We start from the raw sequence: 18,337 nt of genomic DNA on the forward strand, positions 1-18,337 counted from the left end.
GTGTGTGTGTGTGTGTGTGTGTCGTGCAACCGCGATGCGGCGACGTCCCAGTCTGTGCGACTGCCATTTGCCGACGCGGGCTTGCCCATCTGTGGACTGTGGCTGCCGTAGGTGTAGTGTTTGCACACCCTTCTTCGCTCTTCACCTCCGTTCTCTCTCCTCTCCCCTCTCCCCTCTCTTTCGGGCTTCTCATGCTCTCTCTGCTGCCCGCTGCTTTAGCACCCCTCGCCCTTCGTTTCTGCACCTCAGCAGTGTGCGTGCCTGACGTTCGGGTTTTGCCATTGATGCTGACTTTTCTTCCCCGCAACGCTGCTGCGCTGACCATCGCTCTTCCTCACACCTGCCACCCAGCACCGAGCACCGTTCTCACGATCCTTTTCGCTCATCTTTCTCTTTCGTTTTTCAACGTTTCTGCTTCTCTTTTCAACACGCGGTTGATTGATCCTGCGTCGTAATGAGGGATCAAATAACCAGAGCAAATCAAAATCGAAAGAAGAGCCAGCAATAATGATTCTCTACTCCTGCTTCACTCGCCCGTGTTCTTCACACACGCACACGCGCTGAAAATACGACCATTCAAATTAGCTCAATGGCTGACCAGGCCATCGCTTTGTCATGGAGCGCGTGATGGAACGCCCCCCAGCTATGCCCGTGGGCCTCTGTTCCAGACGATTGCGACCGACGCCATGCCCTCGCGGTGACGCAGCGCGGGTGCCCGGCCCTGATACATGTGTACGAGCGCTGCAGCGTGGAGCAGAGGGCGACGCTTTCGAGGCCGCTGCTGCCGCACCTTGTGCTTTTGGCGAAGGACCGCTTCGCCAATTACCTCGTGCAGCGAGTGCTGGAGCTGGGTGGCCCTCGTGCGACGGAGGGGTACTGCCTGGCGCACCTGCGCGGCCACCTCGTGGAGCTCAGCGTAGACAAGTACGGCAGCAATGTCGTGCAGACGGTACTGCTTGTGTGCGAGGGCTCGTGTGCGGTGCGGAGGCTGGTGGCGGCGGAGCTGGTGTTCGACACCCGCGCGCTGCACTCGCTGGTGTGCCATCCGTTTGGGAACTTTGTTGTCCAAACGGTTGTTGCGACTGCCGGGACGGTAGCGGAGCTGCGTGAGCTGGAGGCGCTGGTGCTGCGGGAGGTTCCGGGGTCTCCCTTCGCCACGAACATCGCGGCGAAGGCAACGTCGCGCTACGTGGTGCTGGCGCCTGCGTTTCGGCCGCGTGCGCGCGCCGCCCAGGCGAGGCCGTCCCGCCGCGGGACTCGCCCGCCGGCCCACCTCGAGGAGCGCTACGCGCCCGTTGCGACGGCGCGTGCTGCGGAATGCGGTGTGAGCGCGGTGGGTGACCCGGAGCCGCGTGCGTGGCCGAACGTGCCCGTTGTGAGGTGTGGTGCGTTCACCTACCGCCACGACCCCTATCGGTTTAAGATGATGCACTATGGGTAACGTGTGCCCGTTAGATCTGCACACTTTGCGAGGGACCTCCCGTTCTTGCCTCCTCTTCACCCCTCAATAATACGTGGGTCAAACCCCCCTTTCGCGTCTTAGAATATTTTCTTGGAAAGTATTTCCCCTAGATGCTTCCCACCGCCTCCTAGATCCACTCCCTTCGTGTTCTCTCTCCCTTTTTTTCGTTGCGTGCGTGGCGGATGCTGCGCGAGAACCATCGTTTTATGCGGCTCGTGTTTTGCGCGCATCTGCGCCACTTCTCTCTTCTCCCTCGATTGTTTGGGAGGCGCGCGATTTCATGTGTGCTTTTCCTTTTCCTTTTCTGCTCCATACTTATGATACAGTGACGGGGTCGTCTTCGGCTGTTTCTCCAGCTCCCCGAGACCCCCTTGTTAATCTTTTTTGCTTCTTGTGTTTTGTACGTAGGGCGTTGTGCTTGCTTGGTGAGGCCTTATTCTACTCCTGCCACTTGCCGCTTTTCTCTAGTTTCGCGGTTGGGTGCTCCGTGGCAACTGTTCTCGCCCGCACCCTCCTGCCTTTCTCTATCTCGTTTTTGTAAGAGAACCCAGAAATGACGCGCATGGAAAAAGCGAAGTGAATGCAGTGAGCTGCTGCGCGGACACGCCAGATGCACGGCGTCCTTGCTGTCCAGCTGCGGTGTTAAGGTTGATCTTCACGTCTTTCCACTTGGGTGAAGCGGGCCAGCTCGTGTGTTCGACGCACTGCCCTTCTTGTTTTATTGCAGAACAACAAGGTGGCATTGCGTATGTTGAGCAGCGCCCGTTGCGCTGCCGCATCACGACACGACTTCTGTGGAGGACCGCCTTCCTTTGCAGTGGGTGCTGCATTTTCCACTTCCTTCCCTGGCTCTTTTCTCTCCTCTTCCTTTTTTAGCTGGCATCTGGCGGTAGAGTGCGATGTGCCGTGAAGGCAGCGGCGAACGGGTGCGTACCACGACGTGTGCGTCACATGTGTTTGTGCTGTTAAATGGCCTGGAGCCGCTCAGTGAGCCGCATCTGCACGGCCCGAGGAGTTCATTAAGCGCTGAGGTGTGCTGAAATGTGCTACTGGCCTGCCGTGAAGCCGTGCAATTTGTGCCCCGTTTACGGCGACGCCGGAGACTTATTGGAAAGTAGGCTTCAATGGAGTTGTTGCTGACTGCTATAACTCTGTGCTCTCCCCTCTCTATCGGGCTTCTCTTGTGGGTGTTATGGTTGGATCGTGAGGGCGACGGCACTGCGTCAGGGACTTTCGGCTCTCATGAATACCCCCGCGTGTACCCGGCGACTTTTGCCAGTTATCATCGGTGTGGTTTGCGCTGTGGGTGCTGTGCTCCTTTGAGGGTGTAGGAGAGAAGATGATCCGCTTCCGTTTTCGGTTGGGTCGTACGTGTTCACACGCTTTTCTCATGCGAGAGGATGCTGTGATCTCTGCCGCTTCCTTAACGCTGGTTTTTCTGTGCTTAATCGTTTCGTCAGCCATTGTGGTTGCCGCGTGTATTTGCTTTGTATCTCAGTGCGGTGTGCCTGCTCTGCTTTTTGACGGCGGACGCAGAGGTGCTTTTCAGCGTGTACCTTCCGTTTCCGCTTGGGGTCTCACAGCGAGAGAAAGGAATGGAAACGAAAGTTGTGACGCACGTGCGTCTTTGGCCCATCGTGTGGGATGAGCCGACGCATGGTCTAGCGAAGCGGGGCGTGTCTGACCTCTCTGCTGTGCCGTGGAAACAACAACTACTACAACAGCAAATAAAAAGAGCGCTTTCGGTAAGGAAATGGTGTATTAAAGGGGAAATGCGTTTCTTGGAGTTTTGAACAGGGTCGGAAGAACATTTGCGATGGAATACACTACCGTTTGGCGTCTCGGATTCGGTTGAATGTATTGTCTCCGATGACGGCGCTGTTGGCGCTGAAGCACTTCAGAAGATCCTACGCCTCTTCTCGCCTGCGTGTGCCTGCGCGGAGAGACACGGACGCGATAACCTTCTCTAACAGCAGCAACCGAAACTAAAAGCACACCTGCTGACATTCGAAACGATTGATCCTGCACGAGGTGTGCGTGTTGTACCTCACACATCTCTTTTTTTTTTTCTCTCTCTACACACACATGCCTTCCACGGAGTCGATGTTGCGCGAGGCAGAAGCGGCGCTTTTTCATGCTGCACAAGTTTCATTTCGAAGCGTGCAGGCGGTTTACCCGGAACAATACCGTGTTAGCCTGGTCTTTGACGCCGCTCAAGAACAGGAGCTGTGCCTTTCCCTCGATCAAGCTGACCTTCTCCGAGTTGTGGAAGCGTGCGAGGTGAACGCGGCGAGGCTGCGTGATCTAACAGCGCAATTGCACAAGGAGTGGGTGATTGTGTCAAGTCTTTCGACAACGCCGCACCTCGCCGATCGCCGCTGCACGTCCGCGCATCTGGTATTTCTCGAAACTCAGTTGTCGGCTTTGATAGCGATTCACGCCACCGCTGCTCAAGCGCAGGCGCAGAGCCTGGAGAAACACCAGCGCGAGCTCGATAATCTGCGCGCGCTCTTCGACGAAGCGTGTTCCTCCTATGGCGTGGTGCAGGAGGCGGTGGTGTCTGCGGCGAAGGAGTGCGCGCGACTGCACCGTCGGGGACAGGCGCAACGGAGCGTCACAGCGTGGGATGCGACGCCCCCAGCAACTTCATCAGCGGAGGCGAGCACCGCAACGCGCCGCGCCGTTCTCACGCAGGGGTTGTGGGACACCTATCAGCACCCCACGCAGATCGCACCCATTCCTTTCTTGGATGACACGACGAAAAACGTGCCAAATGAAGGAAACAAAACATCTGCAAATCTCGCTTCCTGCAACGGTGTGAAAGGCGTGAGTCCCGGCGCTGTTTCGCGCGACATGCAATCACACGCAGGGCGCCTCCTCGCGCCGCGTTTACGCCGGGATGATGATAGAGGTGCAGCTGTGGTAGACGGCGGTGGCCAGCGTGCCCCACAGGCGTCGTCAGGCGATGTCGCATCGCTGGAAAAGGACAAACATCAATCCTCCCCCCCTCCGCTCTTCCCAAACCGCGACTATTCGCGTGACGTTCCTTCGAACGTGGAGCAGAGGGCTCTTTTGCGAAGACGAGTCGCCAAGCGCGACGCTGTTGGCTGCAGCGCTGCGCAAATAGACTCCTCCCCGTCTGACACGGCGTCGCTGGGCCGTAGTGATGGCCGTTTCGTCCGCAAGTCACCGAAGGTCTTTGCCCAGACACAAACAGCTGATGACGAGATGCACAATACGCGGGGGAGCGTACGCAGCCGCCTGCCACCCTCACTGCCAGCGTTTGGAAAGTACAGCCCAAGCGAGTTCCCTCATTGTGCCGATTCCCTTGAACCGCCTTTGAACCAGCATGTTGGGTATGCTACGCCGGCACGGTCTCTGGGAAACGACGCAGAGGACGAATGGCGCGTGCGTCTTGGGGCGATTCAGGCGAAGCTATCACGCAGTCTACGGCAGTCGCGCGCAAAGGATGTGCAGCACGGATGCGCCTCCGTCCCCCCCAACCCGCGTGCGTTCAGTACAGCAGAGCCGTACTGTTACGCGTCTCGACTGCCCATGGCGACAGCAGCGGAGCACACGAACAACGCGACTGCATCGTCACTTTCGCCTCTCGCGTCTCCTCGCAGAAAGGCCACGCTTCAGGTGAGGTTTTCACCGCCATCTACAACGTCGGATGTACGCAGAAGGGGCGAACTGCTGCGCCGCAACGACTGCACGAACCACGCAGAAACTCACGAAGGGGTGGCGTTACGGCTCTCCCTTTCTGTCGCTGGCGCTACGCGGAATGCGGCCAGGAGTGCGTCCTCAAAGCACTTTCAGCAATCTTTCATTCCTCACAGACACAGGCAGATCGTGAACGCGGCATCGTTGCAACACATGAGCAAGCAAATCAGGAGCGCTATTGCCAATCTTCTCTTGGATAGCGATCAGCGTTACTGAAAGAGGTGATGCAAATGCTGTAGGAATGATACTTTGTCTACACCTCCACGATGCTGTAAACTGAGGAGAAGTGGATGCAGCGCTTCACCTGTGAAGCAGAGGGGTATTGCACGTTCCCTCAATTTAAGCACTTGATAACTGTCTGAGGACGACGCCGAGACGATGACGACAAGAAAATCTCTCTTTCTTCATGACTCACGCGGCTCCCCCTGTATCTTCCTTTCGTTGGTTTCCCCACTCACAAGTTTGCGTGGCGGTATGTGCGTCACTCGATGCTGAACGCATTCTTTTGCTCTCGTCCTCCGCGGCGTCCATGCGATGCGTGGATACGAGGTGGACCGGCGGGCGTCGTCTGCACGGTTGCGGCAGGGCGGGTTCTCCTGCGATCGGTTTCGCAGGGAGGAGCTGCGGCGAAGTGCGTTGCCGCAGGGTCTCTCTGACCTCTTCCCGGGCAACATGGTCCTTGGCGGCCATCACGGGGAGGCGGTGCAGGGCGTGTGGGCGGTGCACGGTCTGCTGAAGCGTGCGGGGACGCTGGCGGAGACGACGGACCTGAGAAACGGGGTATGCGTCAACGCCTCAGTGCAGGTTGCGGCCGGAGCACGCGGATTCGCTCTACTACCTGTACCGCGCGACGCGCGACCCGGCGTACCTGGAGATGGGGTGTGAGTCTGCAGTGGGGCTGCAGCTGCACTCGCGGGTGCCGAATGGGTTCGTGGTGGTGTCTGACAACAGCCAGGGGCACCGTCGCAGCCACCTGGAAAACTGCATATATTCGTTTGTTGTTGGGGAGACGCTGCAGTACCTGTACCTACTGTTTGACGAGGCGACCGTGGTGCATGGTGCAGGTGCACAGCCTGTGGACGGGGTCTTCACGACGGGGGAGCACCTCTTGCCAAACACATAGGAGCAGTGGGGACTGGACGAGGCGTCTGTTCGGGTGGGCCGCCGCGGGGAGCCTGTGCGGGGGACGTACTCGGCCTCCACGTTCCACAAGTCTGCGTCTCTGCTGCACGATGGTGAGCCGCCTGCGCTGACGATGGAGGCCGTCGCAGTGCGTGACCGGTGGCTCTTCGACGTGGGACTGCCATGGCCCGACCCCCACGTGGGCACGTGCTGCGGTTGTTGCGCGCGGTGCACCAGCGGCGGTGTTGGAAAGGTTGTTTGACCCATCGTGCAGACGGCACCCCGCTGTACACGCTGCCCTCCGCCACCTTTACGCAGGCCGCCGTGGCGAATGCGGTGCACCGTCGCTACAGCGACGCGGTGGGCGCTGGGGCCTACGTATACCACTGCGACATTGCTCATCTGCGGGGTGTGCGGCACCTGAGCCGTGTCGTTGGAGACGTATTAATGGAGGCGAAGACACGTAAGAATGACTGTGCTGTTGTGGCGTCCCCTGCATGCTTGGCTTTGTGAATGATTGCGGTTGTTGTGCGCCGGCGTTGGTTATGGCAAGCGTTTTTTCTTTTTCAAATAATCTGCCTTTGTTGATAGTGTTGACGGAGAAGCGGTAATGAAAAGCGACAGTTGCCGCGTCCTTTCATCGACGTAAGCAGCTTTCATCGAGTGCCATATAACGTTGCTGCAGTATAGCTGTTTTAGTGTCTGATGTCCGGAGGTGAGCGGTGTTGTGCGTGCAGCAAAGCTGTGCCGCTTCATAAAGTAATTGTTTCTTCTGACAACTCTAAGTAGGTATTCAATGTTCTCCTTGCTTTCCCTTGCTTTCCCTCCTCTCTCCTCTCCTCTCTCCTCTCCCCTTTTCCATTTTTTTTCTAGTCTACCTATTTCCTGCTCTTTTCTTCTCTCATCAGGTGTGGAAGAAAGAATCCTTTCTTCTGCTTAAAAGCGAGTGCCGGTACCGCTGTGTGGTGCTACGGCAGAACGTTGTGTCACACATTCGCCTTGATCGAACTACCGCTATCATCTCCCCCCCCCCCCGAAGAGCGAAACGGAAATCAAACAAACATACAGAGCCAAAAACAGATGTTATCTCAGAGCACACCGGGCCCCTTTGTGGGTGAAATTGCAGACAGAGACACCCTTCACGACATCATGCAGTACATCCCGTACAACCGACGCACACTGACGGCGATGCGGTGCGTATCGCGTCCGTTCCGCAGCGCCGTCCAGAGCGCCAACGGCCCGTGGGCACCGCACAAGGAGATTATGTTGTCCCGCTACGGCCAGTGCATCCTCTTTAATGCCCAGGAGGATGAAGAGGGGCGCAGCTCCTTTTCGCTGTCGTCTCTGCCGCCCCTTGGACGGAAGTTTCGTACGCACAGTGCGAAGTTGCTGGGCCGTTATCACACCCTTGTAGCGAACGGGTTGTCGCGCCTGGCACTAAACTACGCACAGGTGGAGAGTGCCTTCTTCGAGCCGCTTGGCGCACTCACCAACCTGAAGCAGTTGGAGCTGGTCTCGTGCCGCAGCCTGACCTCCGTGACAGACGCGAGCCGCATCAAGAGCCTTGAGTCCTTGACGGTGTTGTTCTGTCCTCTCGAGCCGGATGGCGTGACGGGGCTGCAGCTGCCACAACTCAAGAAGCTCATGCTGCGCTCCTGCTGTAAGCTGTCCAATTTGAACGCTATTCACCCCGACACCGCCACGTCGCTGGAGGATGTTCACATTGAAAACTGCAGCGTGTACGACGACACCTCCTCCGTGTTCTTCGCCAACCTCGGCGAGCACCTACACTCGCTGAACCTCTCCTCCACTTTTGTCGACACCGCCTTGTCGGAAATTCCACAAGCGGCGCTTAGCTCGCTGACCGAGCTGCTGCTCTGTAGCACACCCGTGCACTCCGAGACGCTCAGCGCCATGAAGGAGTCTCTCGCGCAGAAGCTGGAGTACCTCTCGCTGGACACCTGTCGGGAGCTGCGCGATCTCGGCTTTTTGGGCAGCTTCACCGCCTTAAGATTTCTCGACATAACACGCGTGGAGAGTCTGCGCGACATCGACAGCGTGGCGCAGTGCGAGAAGCTCGAGATGTTCCGTTGCGCGCTCACCGACCTCAACTCCGTCTCATTTCTTAAAGATATGAAGTGTCTACGCGTGCTGGACGCGGCGAACACCTCGCTTACCGATTACACACTCATCCACCTGGAGGAGTCGCCGATGCTGGACACGGTGGTGCTGACCGGCTGCGTGTACATCTCCAGTGTGAACGCCTTTCATCGCTGCCCACGGATTCGCCGCATCCTTTGCGGTCGCAGCGCCGTTACCAATGACGGTGTGGAGATGCTGACGGAGAGTAAGACGCTGGAGGAGCTCGATTTAAAGCTGACGAACGTGACGGATGCAAACTGCCTGGCTGAGTGTCCCGCGTTGAAGGTGATCAACGTTTGTGGCTCTGTCATGGTGCAGGAGGCTGTGCAGCAGCTCTTGGACAACCCTGCGATTGACGTCATCTGCGACTCCTTCGACGACAGCGACTACGTGGAATGCTAAGCCACGAAAACAGATGCCCACGTTGCGGAGTATACCCCTCCTCTCCCCTCTCGCCCTCTCTTTCCCGCACATTTTTTTCTTTTAAGGAAAAGAAATGGGCAGTGAAGTCACGTCTTATTTTTCCAGTCCTTTCTTTTCTTGTGCTGAGGCATTTCTACGAACGCAAACCCAAAACAAAACAACATCGGTTTTTGACGTTTTTTTTTCCTTGCAGCTTTTCTCTCTTACGATGGTGCATTCGTTCTAGTTCAATTCTGTTGCTGTCCTCTCTCGTCGTGCGTGTGTGCGTGCTTTTTTCTCGCAGCGTACGTTGGCTGCCTTGTGTCTGTATTGCTACTGTTTTATTGCTATTTGTTGTTTTCGCTCGATAACGGCATGTCAGAAAACGTATTGTGGGGAGACCCCCGAGTATTTCTTAGGTGCCTCGGCGTGGCCCACACACGGATGTGGTGGACTCGGTGACGGACTTCCTTTGTCCGTACGAAAACTGAGTTGATCTTGTCAAGCAAACAACATTTAAAGGAAAGAGCATCTCTAAATAGTGTCTCGTTTTGGCGGTCACAATGGTTACTGGAGGCGGATCAAAGCGGCATTATACAAGCACTTATAAACACACAGGGAATGCCCGTGCGCGTGTGATAACACCGTTTTCACAGAGTTCGCGATCACCATGCTTTCTTAAATGACACCGAATTGCAAATGAGCATCTGCGTTCTAATTGGCGAACCTAATACTTGCTGATGCTCCTTTTGTCTCGTTGGAATGCCAGCTTTACTATTCTTTACTATTCTTTACTATCCTTTTTTTTGGTGGTGGGATGTTTTCTTTCTTTCGTTCTTCAGCGGCCGAGGCGTCTAATCCAGAATGGATTCTACTTCTACTTCGTCGTCTGCGCTGTCACCTACGCGGTCTGAGACGGCGGTGTCGGAGGCACCGACGTCAACCGACGGTAGTTCCATGCCGGTTCCACCTGTAGCCGAAAACTTATCTTGGGCGGCGGCCATCAAAGAGCATCACCGACACCTCCAAAGCGCGGTCGCTGGCGCTGGTGCAGCTGCTGCTGCCGTTTCTCCCCCACAACCACACCTGCCACAGCAGCGAAGAGCAACGGAGGGCACGTCAACCGCCGCGTCTCCTCCGTCGCCTTTGCTGCCGTATGAAAAAGATCTGCAGAGGTGGAGGGAGGCCCTGGACGGTGTCGAGGCTGCGCAACGACTGTGCGTGTACGCTACGGCGATGCATCACCTCGCAACACATTATTGGGACCTAAATACCACCGCGAGCGATGCTGAAATGCAGTTGAAGACTTTTTCAGACGCAGTGGCACCCGAGAATCAACAGAGTAAAGCACGCCGAAGTGTACTCGATGCATCTTCGGCCCCGCGAATCGGAGAGAAGCGACCACGAGATGCACTGACTGTTCCTAGCGTAAGAACCCCGCTTAGCACACCAAATGGCACGACAACGGCGGCGGGCGGTGCAGCAAAGGCGCCGCATCGCTACAGTGACCGATTGCAGTATTGCCTGCAAAGCGTCGCGTCCTACTACCTTGGCGAGACGGTCGCGACGACATCGTCAACGGAGCGCTGCGCAACGGCAGGCTCGAACGATACGGGTGGACGCAACAGTCTATCTTCAGCAGAAGCACAAACGGCAGCCGTTCCTGGCCAACACCACCCCCACCCCCAACAAGGCTCTCCGCCGCTTCTTATCCCTGTAAACGGTACCGTCTATATGCACCTGCCTGGCGTATTTGCGCGAGTGGTAAAGCCACTGCGTCGTGCTTTCTTTGACGTGTACCAGCGAATGGCAACCGGCGAGGAGGTGGGTGCGCTCGTTGAGGCCTGTAAAGCGGATGGGGCGGTGCCACACACGAATACGGCAGCTGCCACACGTGCAGCCGATTTATCAGGACTACCCCCTTCCGCAGCGGTGGATGCGCTTCCGACGTGTGAGAGTGGGGTTGCGCTTGTAGGGAAGCTACTGAGCACTCATCCTGAGGGGCTACGTGCTCAAGGGGAATCCACGTGGCGGCGTGGGGCCGGCACAGCGTGGGCGGCAGCGCTGCGTTACACCTTCCCAACGACGTCACACGCGACGGGGAAGCAGGCCCATCATTCCGACGCTGCTCCCTCTCTTCCTCCTCCGCTTTACGTCCTGGACGTGGGGGCATGCTACGGCCCGTTTTATGGCCAGTGCCTTCCTCGGCCATCACTCCTGCCTCCCGTCCCTTTACGTGTTACGTCGATCGATCTCGCGCCGTATCTTGAGGAGGAACATAGTGCGCTAGACAACCTGCGAGATCCTCCGTCGCCGCGTGTGTGGCAGGGCGACTGGTTGGACATGAAGTTTTTCTCTCCAGAAGATGAGGAATGTTTTTCTTTGGGAAATGAAGGAATGAGGCGTGCGGAAGGCGGCCGTGTGCGGTATCGGGTGCCTTCACAATCTGACTTACTTGCAGCAAACAGACAGGAAAGCAGAGCCGAGGACAGAGTTGGAACGAAGGATCGTACGGGGGCGGATTCCTCAGCATGCTTGGTGTCTTCCGCAACCTCTTCGCTGGCGGCTGGCCACCCAGAGAACACCGTGCACACTGACCCTCTCTCCGTCGTATCACTGCAACTCGAAAGCTACGACGCGGTCTTCTTTTGCTTTCTGCTTTCCTACATGCCTACACCCCGCCTGCGCTTCCTCGCCTGCCTGCACGCCTGTCTAGCACTCAATGAAGGCGGCCTGTTGGTTATTGCTAGTACACGGACACAAGGCTCGAGACGGCGAAACTGGGTGCAGGAGTGGACGGCGTGTCTGTCGACGATTGGACTGCTTCGTGTTCAACAGAGCACGCAGGAAAAGGTTGTGGGAATGGCTTTTGTGAAGGTGTGTCCATCGAAGGAAGTACATGATCGCTGGAAAACAGCGGAGGGACGAAACAGTTGGATTCGTGCGATGATGACGACAGTGGCTGCGGAAAACGGGTTGCGCATCACCGCCGACGACGCACAAACTCAAGCAGACGTATGAGTTTCTTTTCTAAGTTTTAACGTGTCATTGAGTATAGCAAAAAGTTTTTGTTTTCTATGAAGATGATGTGTGACCGTTACAGCTGTGGAGATAAAGTTTACCGGAAACCACTCGCTTTAACTGCCTCGTTTATTCACTTCTAGTGCACTTGACATACAAATGGTCCTGAAGGATATCGACAACGCCTGCGACGGAGCAGCGTTCACCGCCCCCCGCGGTGTGGTGTGACTGGCGTGCACGTGCGCGTGTTTGCGTGCGCGTGGTGCAGGCCGGCGGCGCTGCCTGCTGCGCACACCGGCCCACCGCTGCTCCCCGACTGCTTCGCTCACTGCTCCCCGCTTCTTTTCCCGCCATCGCTTTCATCCTGCGCTGCTCCACAGTAACCCCTGCGCTCTCAACTCTAACGCCCTCTTTAACCGCAACTCTTTTCAAGCTATTTATTTTCGACGCCTCTTTTCCTTTTCCCGTTTCTTTTCTATTTATCAACGGCCCCCGCCACCGCGACACACCCCACCGACGCCCGTCTCGCGTGTCACGGCTGACTCCCTTTTCTTGCGGCTTCGGCACCTCTCTCCTGCACTCTCTGCCTGCGACCCATGGCGTGGCTCAACTACCCGTTGCGCCGCATGATGGTGGCTGCGGCGCTGCTGGCGCTGTGCGTGGTGGAAGCCTCCTTTGTGACGGCAGCCTCCACCGCGGAGTACAGCGACGCGCAGCAGGCGAACACGCTGAAGTTTCTGCAGGGCTTTGTGAAGCTGAACCCGTTTCTTGCGAGCAACTGGACGGGCACGGACTTCTGCAGCTGGTGGTACGTGGGCTGCGTTCCATCTTTGAGATTCTCGACTTCGGGGACAGCCGCGCGCCGAAGTTCACCGGATCGCTTGTCTTGCCTGACGTGGGTGACGATGTGGATGGCTCGCTTGTCATCTTCGGCACTATCTTCGTAAATGACATGGGCGCGAACGTTGCGGGCACGCTGCCCGCGAGCTGGGGCCCCATGTCGGCGCTCGTCGAGCTCGAGTTGCAGGACAATCGTCTTGAGGGCTCTCTGAAGAGAAACTGGCGCAAGTTAACGCAGCTTACGCATCTGGACCTTTCCAACAACAACTTTAACGGCAGTCTGCCTGTTTAGTGGGACGGAATGAAGGACCTTCAGAATCTGTACCTGACCGGCAACGCGTTGACCGGCAGCTTACCTGATGCATGGAACAGCATTTCGCTGTTGTCCACACTCCGGCTCGACAAAAATCATTGTTCGGGCTCATTGCCTGCAGGTTGGGGCGGCATGGCGAGGCTGTCATCTTTGTTCCTTCAGGACAACGCGTTGACGGGCATACTGCCTGAGTCGTGGACCAGTATGCCACAGCTGAGTGAGGTTAACCTAAGCCACAATGAGCTGTCAGACGCGCTCCCCCCAGTTTGGAAGCCATACGTGGAGCTGCGCATAGATCTGTCGAAGAATTTCTTTGTTGGCTCAGTCCCTGAAGGTTGGGAGGGAGGTGACAATTCCTTCACGGTGGACCTGACCGGCAACAGCCTCTGCGGCTGCTTTCCGGAGAAATGGAAGACCGACCCTTCATTGACGGTGAACGTGGACCCTGCGGTGACCGCGTCGGACTGCGCAACCGCGAACGTGTGCAATGAGACGAGAATGACCCCCATCACGACGCCTCCGGCGCCTTCGCCTGCCTCGAGCAACGGCGAGGCCGTGGACAGCAGCAGCCGTAACTCTCACGAGGCGGGGTGTGAGGTCTTGTATTGCGTCCAGTGCCAGGCGGGCAACACCACGCTCTGCGGTGAATGCTCGCAAAGCTACCAACTGACAGCCAACTCGCAATGTGCGCGCGGGGACGGTGCTGTGCGCGTCTCTTTGACGGCGGGTGGCCACCTGTGGTCCGCGCTGCTTTTCTCCGCCGCGCTGTGGATGTGTTCCGCCTCGCTCTAGTTCATTTTCTTCTCCTGCAAGGAGAATGGCACGGTGGCACCCTGGTGTCATCGCATGCGCAGAGTGAAAGTACACAGGATCCTTTGTAAACAACAGCCGGTGTCCTATTCGTTGTGGCGAGAATAACTCCTAAATGCTTTTCACAACGTGTGAGTGCCACGCGCCGTGTGCGTCGCGTCCGACAGCAGTCCGCTCTGCGAGCGGTACTACCGCTGCCGTGTAGGTAAGGCCGGGCTTTGTTTTTGACCGAGCGCCACTGCTGCGATGCTCGTCAACGCTCCGTACGCGCCACGACCACCATCAGCTGCCCGTTTCGTTTCTACGTTCACTGTGTTGTTCCCCTCTTTCATGTGTTTTCCCTCGGCATGGGTGGATGTGTGTGAACGAGCGTTCTGCCTCTTTTTTCTTTCTCCTGCGTGGTTTCCTGCCACCGATGCGCTGACGCGATCCATGTCTGCGTCGATTGCTGCTGTAAGGTTGGATGCGGAAGCTTGCGCGTTTTCATCGTTTAGCGATGCGTGACGCACGTGCAGGGAGGAAAAGGAAAAAGATTTTGTTTCGCCACGAAACCCAACAACGGCTGCGTTGGTGTCAACCGTTGGAGTCGAGCGAGGGCGGGAGACACAGAACGCGAGCCGTTGTCTAAAGTAACTGTTTTTATTTTCCAAAGGTAACCGTTTATCTGTGTATATCTACAACGCTTTCTAGTAGTAAAGTTAATTGACTCACAAGTTTGAGTCTTTTATTTTATTTTTTCTCATTTTGTTTTCTTATTTTCGGCGACTGTTGCTGCGTGCTGCTGTCCTGTGTTGTTATGGGTTTTCTTTTGTTTTGCGCCGCGCGTACCCATACCACGGTGTCTCATGCAGCCTTTGAAACGTCGTTGCATGTAAAATATCATCCTGTGTGGTTACTGTGAATTGCTGCGCATGAATCTGCGTTGCGGTGTCTCTCTCTTTCCCGCTCTGCTAGATGCTTCTCCTGATAGGGTGCAAGCGTGTGTGCGCGTCGTTGCAGCGGAGTAGTTCACCAGCTGTCGCACATCACCACACGCACCAGCACACACCCACTCGCCATAACAATGCCCTTTCTCTTTTTTTTTCTGGACGAGTTCTTCGTCGCCTCTTCTTTCTCATCTGGTGAGTCAATGGTAAATTCTAAAGCCCAACTGCTTTTGGGGTGCACATCGCCCGGTGCTTTGATAACCTCAGCAGGAGAATGGTTGTCCCACCCACTACCTTTTTTCTCAGTTTAACGGAGTCAAGTGTTCCACACGTTATTCTCAATATATTATTTTCTGTTTCATGCTCTGACCTGTGAATGTAAGACAAACGCTCGTTGAAACCGGGATGCCAAAGAGAAACCATGGCGGGCCGAGTGCGGGCCGTGTTGCTTAGAGTGTCTGCTAGTAACGCAGCCCATTTTCATTTCCTTCTGCCACTCCGGCGCCGCACACGCCTCAACTGCCGCAGCTGTGCTCCATCTTTGTCTCCTTTGCGTTTCAATACGGAGCATTAATTCTTCTTTTACTGTTGTTTGTTTTCTGAGAGCTTGCGCCAGGAAAAAATCGCCGGGAGATGAATCGAAAGCTTCATGTTGTACTACTATCCCTTTCTCTTTCTCTCCCCTCCAGTCGACCTCTCTCCAGGAAAGGCTGTTTTCTTTTTTCCCACCGTCCCGCCCCTTTTCCAACCCGAAAGGGAGAGGTGGAAATGCAGACGATCTGAGTCTGCAAGAAACTCCCTTTCGTAAAGTTCTAATTGGTTCAAAAATAAATATCAAAAGAAAATAACGCCTTCTACCCTTAAAGGAAAATGAAAACGATACAGGGATGTAACGACACTGTTTTGCACTTTACTGATCTTTCTCCTTTCTCCTTTCTTCTTCCTTCCTTCCTGATCTGAGAGTAGTCGACTAGAGTTTTTCTAAGCTTCTAAATATTGTTGAAGCGTTAACGTCTCTTTCGAAGTGAGTTCATTCTTCGGCACAAGCCGTAATCAAGGCATCACATGGCGAATGATGGCCCCTGCGGTGCACGGCGTGGCTTGTGTTGTGCATAAACAATTGCTGATTGCCGTGCTTGTTGTGTGACAAAAAATAGCGGTACAATGCAGCGAGTAATTCCAACCTCGACCTTTGCGTTGAGGAGCGCCGCCTGCGAGCGGCTGCCCTGGCCCCTCTACTTCTCTCTGCTGCGGCTATGGGCAGTTGGCGTGCTTTCTCTACCGTGCGTGCCGACGGAGGTCTCTCGTCTCGAATCGACGCGTGTTGCATCTCTTTGTCTGTCGACGCTGTCGCGCTGTCGCAGCATATTGGCGGAGAGTAGCTTCTGCCTGTCATCTTCGTTTTTGTTTTTGTAGTACTCAACCCTCCATCTTTTCCTCGTCTGCCTGCTGCGCTCTCGCGTTCTTCGCCCTCCCTCCGCTGCGTGTGAACGTTTCCGCGTTGCACGAGCACAAAGCCTCCTTCGAAAGCGGACGCGCCTTCTTTCTACGCGCCACTTCACCCATCCCTCAAAACGTGAGTATTCGCCTCACAAGTAGAAGAGCTGTGCAGGCTGTGTGCGTGCCCCGTGCCGCGCAGGTCAGTCTTCCCTCTCTGACTTCTTGAGTGTTTCGCATTCAGCAGTTTTTTCTTCGTTGTTGCTGGCGGTCATTTCATATTTTATTCCTCGCCCGGGTTTGCGAAATCGAGGAAGAGGGAGATCGAGAGGGACAGATCAGCTGCGCCTCTGTGTGTGATGGCAGTGCTTTGCTGAACCCTTATTTTTTCGTACCACGCACACTTTTTGATACCTGTATAACCGTAATGGCTGAGATTCACATCTTTGACTTTGATGGGACCCTTTTCTACTCACCGGCCCCCACGCGCGCAGCGGTGGCCTCACTCGCGCGTCAAACATCATTGGAGGGAGCGACAGCTGCCGGTGATGATGCCTCCACGGCGGCTGGGACGCCCAGCGTGCGCGAGGCGAAGGAGAGGGAGAGGGAGGCGGACAGGCTGTACGGCAGCCTGATCAACCCCGTCGACGCTGGCGGTTACGGGTGGTTTCAGAGCCTCTGCACCATGTCTCCTCCTTTTGTGCCTGCGGCACCAGACCCTTCGGTTTGGTTTGTAATGCCGATCCTTACGCACATGCGGGCGCTGGTGGGGCGTCGAAACGCTGCGCTGCACGACCCGCACGCGACGGCGGCAGATACACCGCTTTTCTACGTCCTCACTGGCCGTGACGTGAAGTACGCGGACCGTATTTGGACGTTGTTGCAGCACGTCGGACTCGATACCGAGGTGGAGGACGTCATCGTAAAGCCGCACGAGACCGCCGGGACGGTGAAGTACAAACTGAATAACTTCTTCAAGATCATTCAGCATCATCGCCCATCACGCGTGTTCTACTACGAGGATCGTGTGGAGCAGGGTGGTCGGCTATTCGAAGGGATTCGAGTGCTGGAGGAAGTGCTGTACGGCACCGAGAACGGTAGCGGCGGCGGTGGTTCGGCGGTGGGGCGGGTGGGAGTCGTGACGTTCGACGTGGAGGCAAGCGAAAATGCACCCGCCGGCCCGCCGACTCTCGGAAGCGCGTGCCACTCCCCACAGCCGGTAGTGACCTATCGGTTTGGCGCGGTCGCGGCACGTAGCCAACCGCCGTCTGCCGCAGAAGCCGACCCGCGTCATTTGCTGTTGACCTCCCATCTACGTGCCAGCCCCTATCGCCTCCTCCGCGAGGCCTGCTACCCGTTAGATCACACCACCGCGTTCTACCAGGGGGAGACGAGTGAACACGCCGCCAAAGCTGCTGCACACGCGGCGCGGCAGGCGTGGCGGTGGGTGGAGAGCACGATTGCCTTTTGGAACTCGAAGAGCGCCACTGGAAGGGGCCGTGGTGGCCGTGGTAGCCGTGGTAGGGGTCGCGCGGGGGGGCCCGCCAGGCAGGCACCGGAAAGCGAGTTCGACGCCCGCGCGTTACACGACGCCATCCACTTCAATGTCGCACCGCCCTTTGCTTTTATTATGGTGCTCATCCCTCCTGCGATAGCTGACCGATCGAACTACATGCTGAGCCCGGATCAGTTTGCGGCGCTCGTGGAGCGACTGACGGCTGCGAGGGACGCACGCGTAGCGCACGGTGCCGCTGCTTCAACGCATTGAAAGAAGAAAAGGTCAAGAGAGAGAGAAAGATGCATGTAACGTGCATTTTTCTTCTTCTTCTGGTGCTGCTTAAAACAGAAAGGTGAGAATGCTACGTTTGCCGTTGCGCACCGTCTCCAGTTTCCACAAAAGAAGATAGTTGACGAAAGACCGAGAAGAAAGAGGAGAAACAGCGCAGGATTTGAGGCTGCGGCGACGAAAGAGCTGCTTCGAATTTACGAGTTTTCTTTGTCTCCTCTCGACGCCGTCCTCGTGGTGCTGGCACGTGCAACGTGGGGTGCGTGCGCCGCAAGATCGTTGTCCGCCTCCCGGTGGTGCACCGACGAAGAGAAAAGCGAAACAAAGACCCCCCCCCCAAAAAAAAAAAAATA

General features: G+C 56.4%; 6 protein-coding genes across 15 annotated transcripts; all 6 read left to right on the forward strand.

Annotated features, from left to right (window-relative positions):
* Window positions 1-217: 217 nt before the first annotated feature.
* ABB37_02078 (hypothetical protein) lies at window positions 218-5,401 on the forward strand (the record flags this gene model as incomplete). 3 transcript variants are annotated; one of them, XM_015798853.1, is made up of 1 exon in its annotated part: window positions 218-5,401. In XM_015798853.1, the coding sequence occupies exon 1, from the start codon at window positions 3,548-3,550 to the stop codon at window positions 5,399-5,401; it is 1,854 nt and encodes a 617-aa protein (XP_015662331.1). In that variant the 5' UTR covers window positions 218-3,547. The 3 variants fall into 3 exon arrangements, with proteins under 3 accessions (XP_015662331.1, XP_015662332.1, XP_015662333.1); XM_015798854.1 differs by having other exon boundaries at window positions 2,337-5,401; XM_015798855.1 differs by having other exon boundaries at window positions 2,354-5,401.
* A 243-nt stretch (window positions 5,402-5,644) lies between these two features.
* Window positions 5,645-8,851, forward strand: ABB37_02079 (hypothetical protein; the record flags this gene model as incomplete). 5 transcript variants are annotated; one of them, XM_015798856.1, is made up of 1 exon in its annotated part: window positions 5,645-8,851. In XM_015798856.1, exon 1 carries the CDS (start codon window positions 7,457-7,459, stop codon window positions 8,849-8,851), a length of 1,395 nt encoding a protein of 464 aa, XP_015662334.1. In that variant the 5' UTR covers window positions 5,645-7,456. The 5 variants fall into 5 exon arrangements, with proteins under 5 accessions (XP_015662334.1, XP_015662335.1, XP_015662336.1 ...); XM_015798857.1 differs by having other exon boundaries at window positions 7,179-8,851; XM_015798858.1 differs by having other exon boundaries at window positions 7,214-8,851.
* An 840-nt stretch (window positions 8,852-9,691) lies between these two features.
* On the forward strand, window positions 9,692-11,872 carry ABB37_02080 (HUS1 protein putative (HUS1); the record flags this gene model as incomplete). Its single annotated transcript, XM_015798861.1, has 1 exon — window positions 9,692-11,872. Exon 1 carries the CDS (start codon window positions 9,716-9,718, stop codon window positions 11,870-11,872), a length of 2,157 nt encoding a protein of 718 aa, XP_015662339.1. The 5' UTR covers window positions 9,692-9,715.
* A 378-nt stretch (window positions 11,873-12,250) lies between these two features.
* On the forward strand, window positions 12,251-12,819 carry ABB37_02081 (putative surface antigen protein 2; the record flags this gene model as incomplete). The annotated part of the gene is made up of 1 exon (XM_015798862.1): window positions 12,251-12,819. Exon 1 carries the CDS (start codon window positions 12,469-12,471, stop codon window positions 12,817-12,819), a length of 351 nt encoding a protein of 116 aa, XP_015662340.1. The 5' UTR covers window positions 12,251-12,468.
* A 410-nt stretch (window positions 12,820-13,229) lies between these two features.
* ABB37_02082 (hypothetical protein) lies at window positions 13,230-13,817 on the forward strand (the record flags this gene model as incomplete). The annotated part of the gene is made up of 1 exon (XM_015798863.1): window positions 13,230-13,817. The coding sequence occupies one exon, from the start codon at window positions 13,230-13,232 to the stop codon at window positions 13,815-13,817; it is 588 nt and encodes a 195-aa protein (XP_015662341.1).
* Window positions 13,818-15,448: 1,631 nt separating this feature from the next.
* ABB37_02083 (putative mitochondrial hypothetical protein) lies at window positions 15,449-17,966 on the forward strand (the record flags this gene model as incomplete). Of its 4 annotated transcripts, none has more annotated exons than XM_015798864.1 (1): window positions 15,449-17,966. In XM_015798864.1, the coding sequence occupies exon 1, from the start codon at window positions 16,626-16,628 to the stop codon at window positions 17,964-17,966; it is 1,341 nt and encodes a 446-aa protein (XP_015662342.1). In that variant the 5' UTR covers window positions 15,449-16,625. The 4 variants fall into 4 exon arrangements, with proteins under 4 accessions (XP_015662342.1, XP_015662343.1, XP_015662344.1 ...); XM_015798865.1 differs by having other exon boundaries at window positions 15,723-17,966; XM_015798866.1 differs by having other exon boundaries at window positions 15,746-17,966.
* Window positions 17,967-18,337: the final 371 nt, after the last annotated feature.

Source organism: Leptomonas pyrrhocoris, assembly GCF_001293395.1.
Source record: "Leptomonas pyrrhocoris isolate H10 chromosome Unknown, whole genome shotgun sequence".
In the NCBI taxonomy this organism is placed as follows: domain Eukaryota; phylum Euglenozoa; class Kinetoplastea; order Trypanosomatida; family Trypanosomatidae; genus Leptomonas; species Leptomonas pyrrhocoris.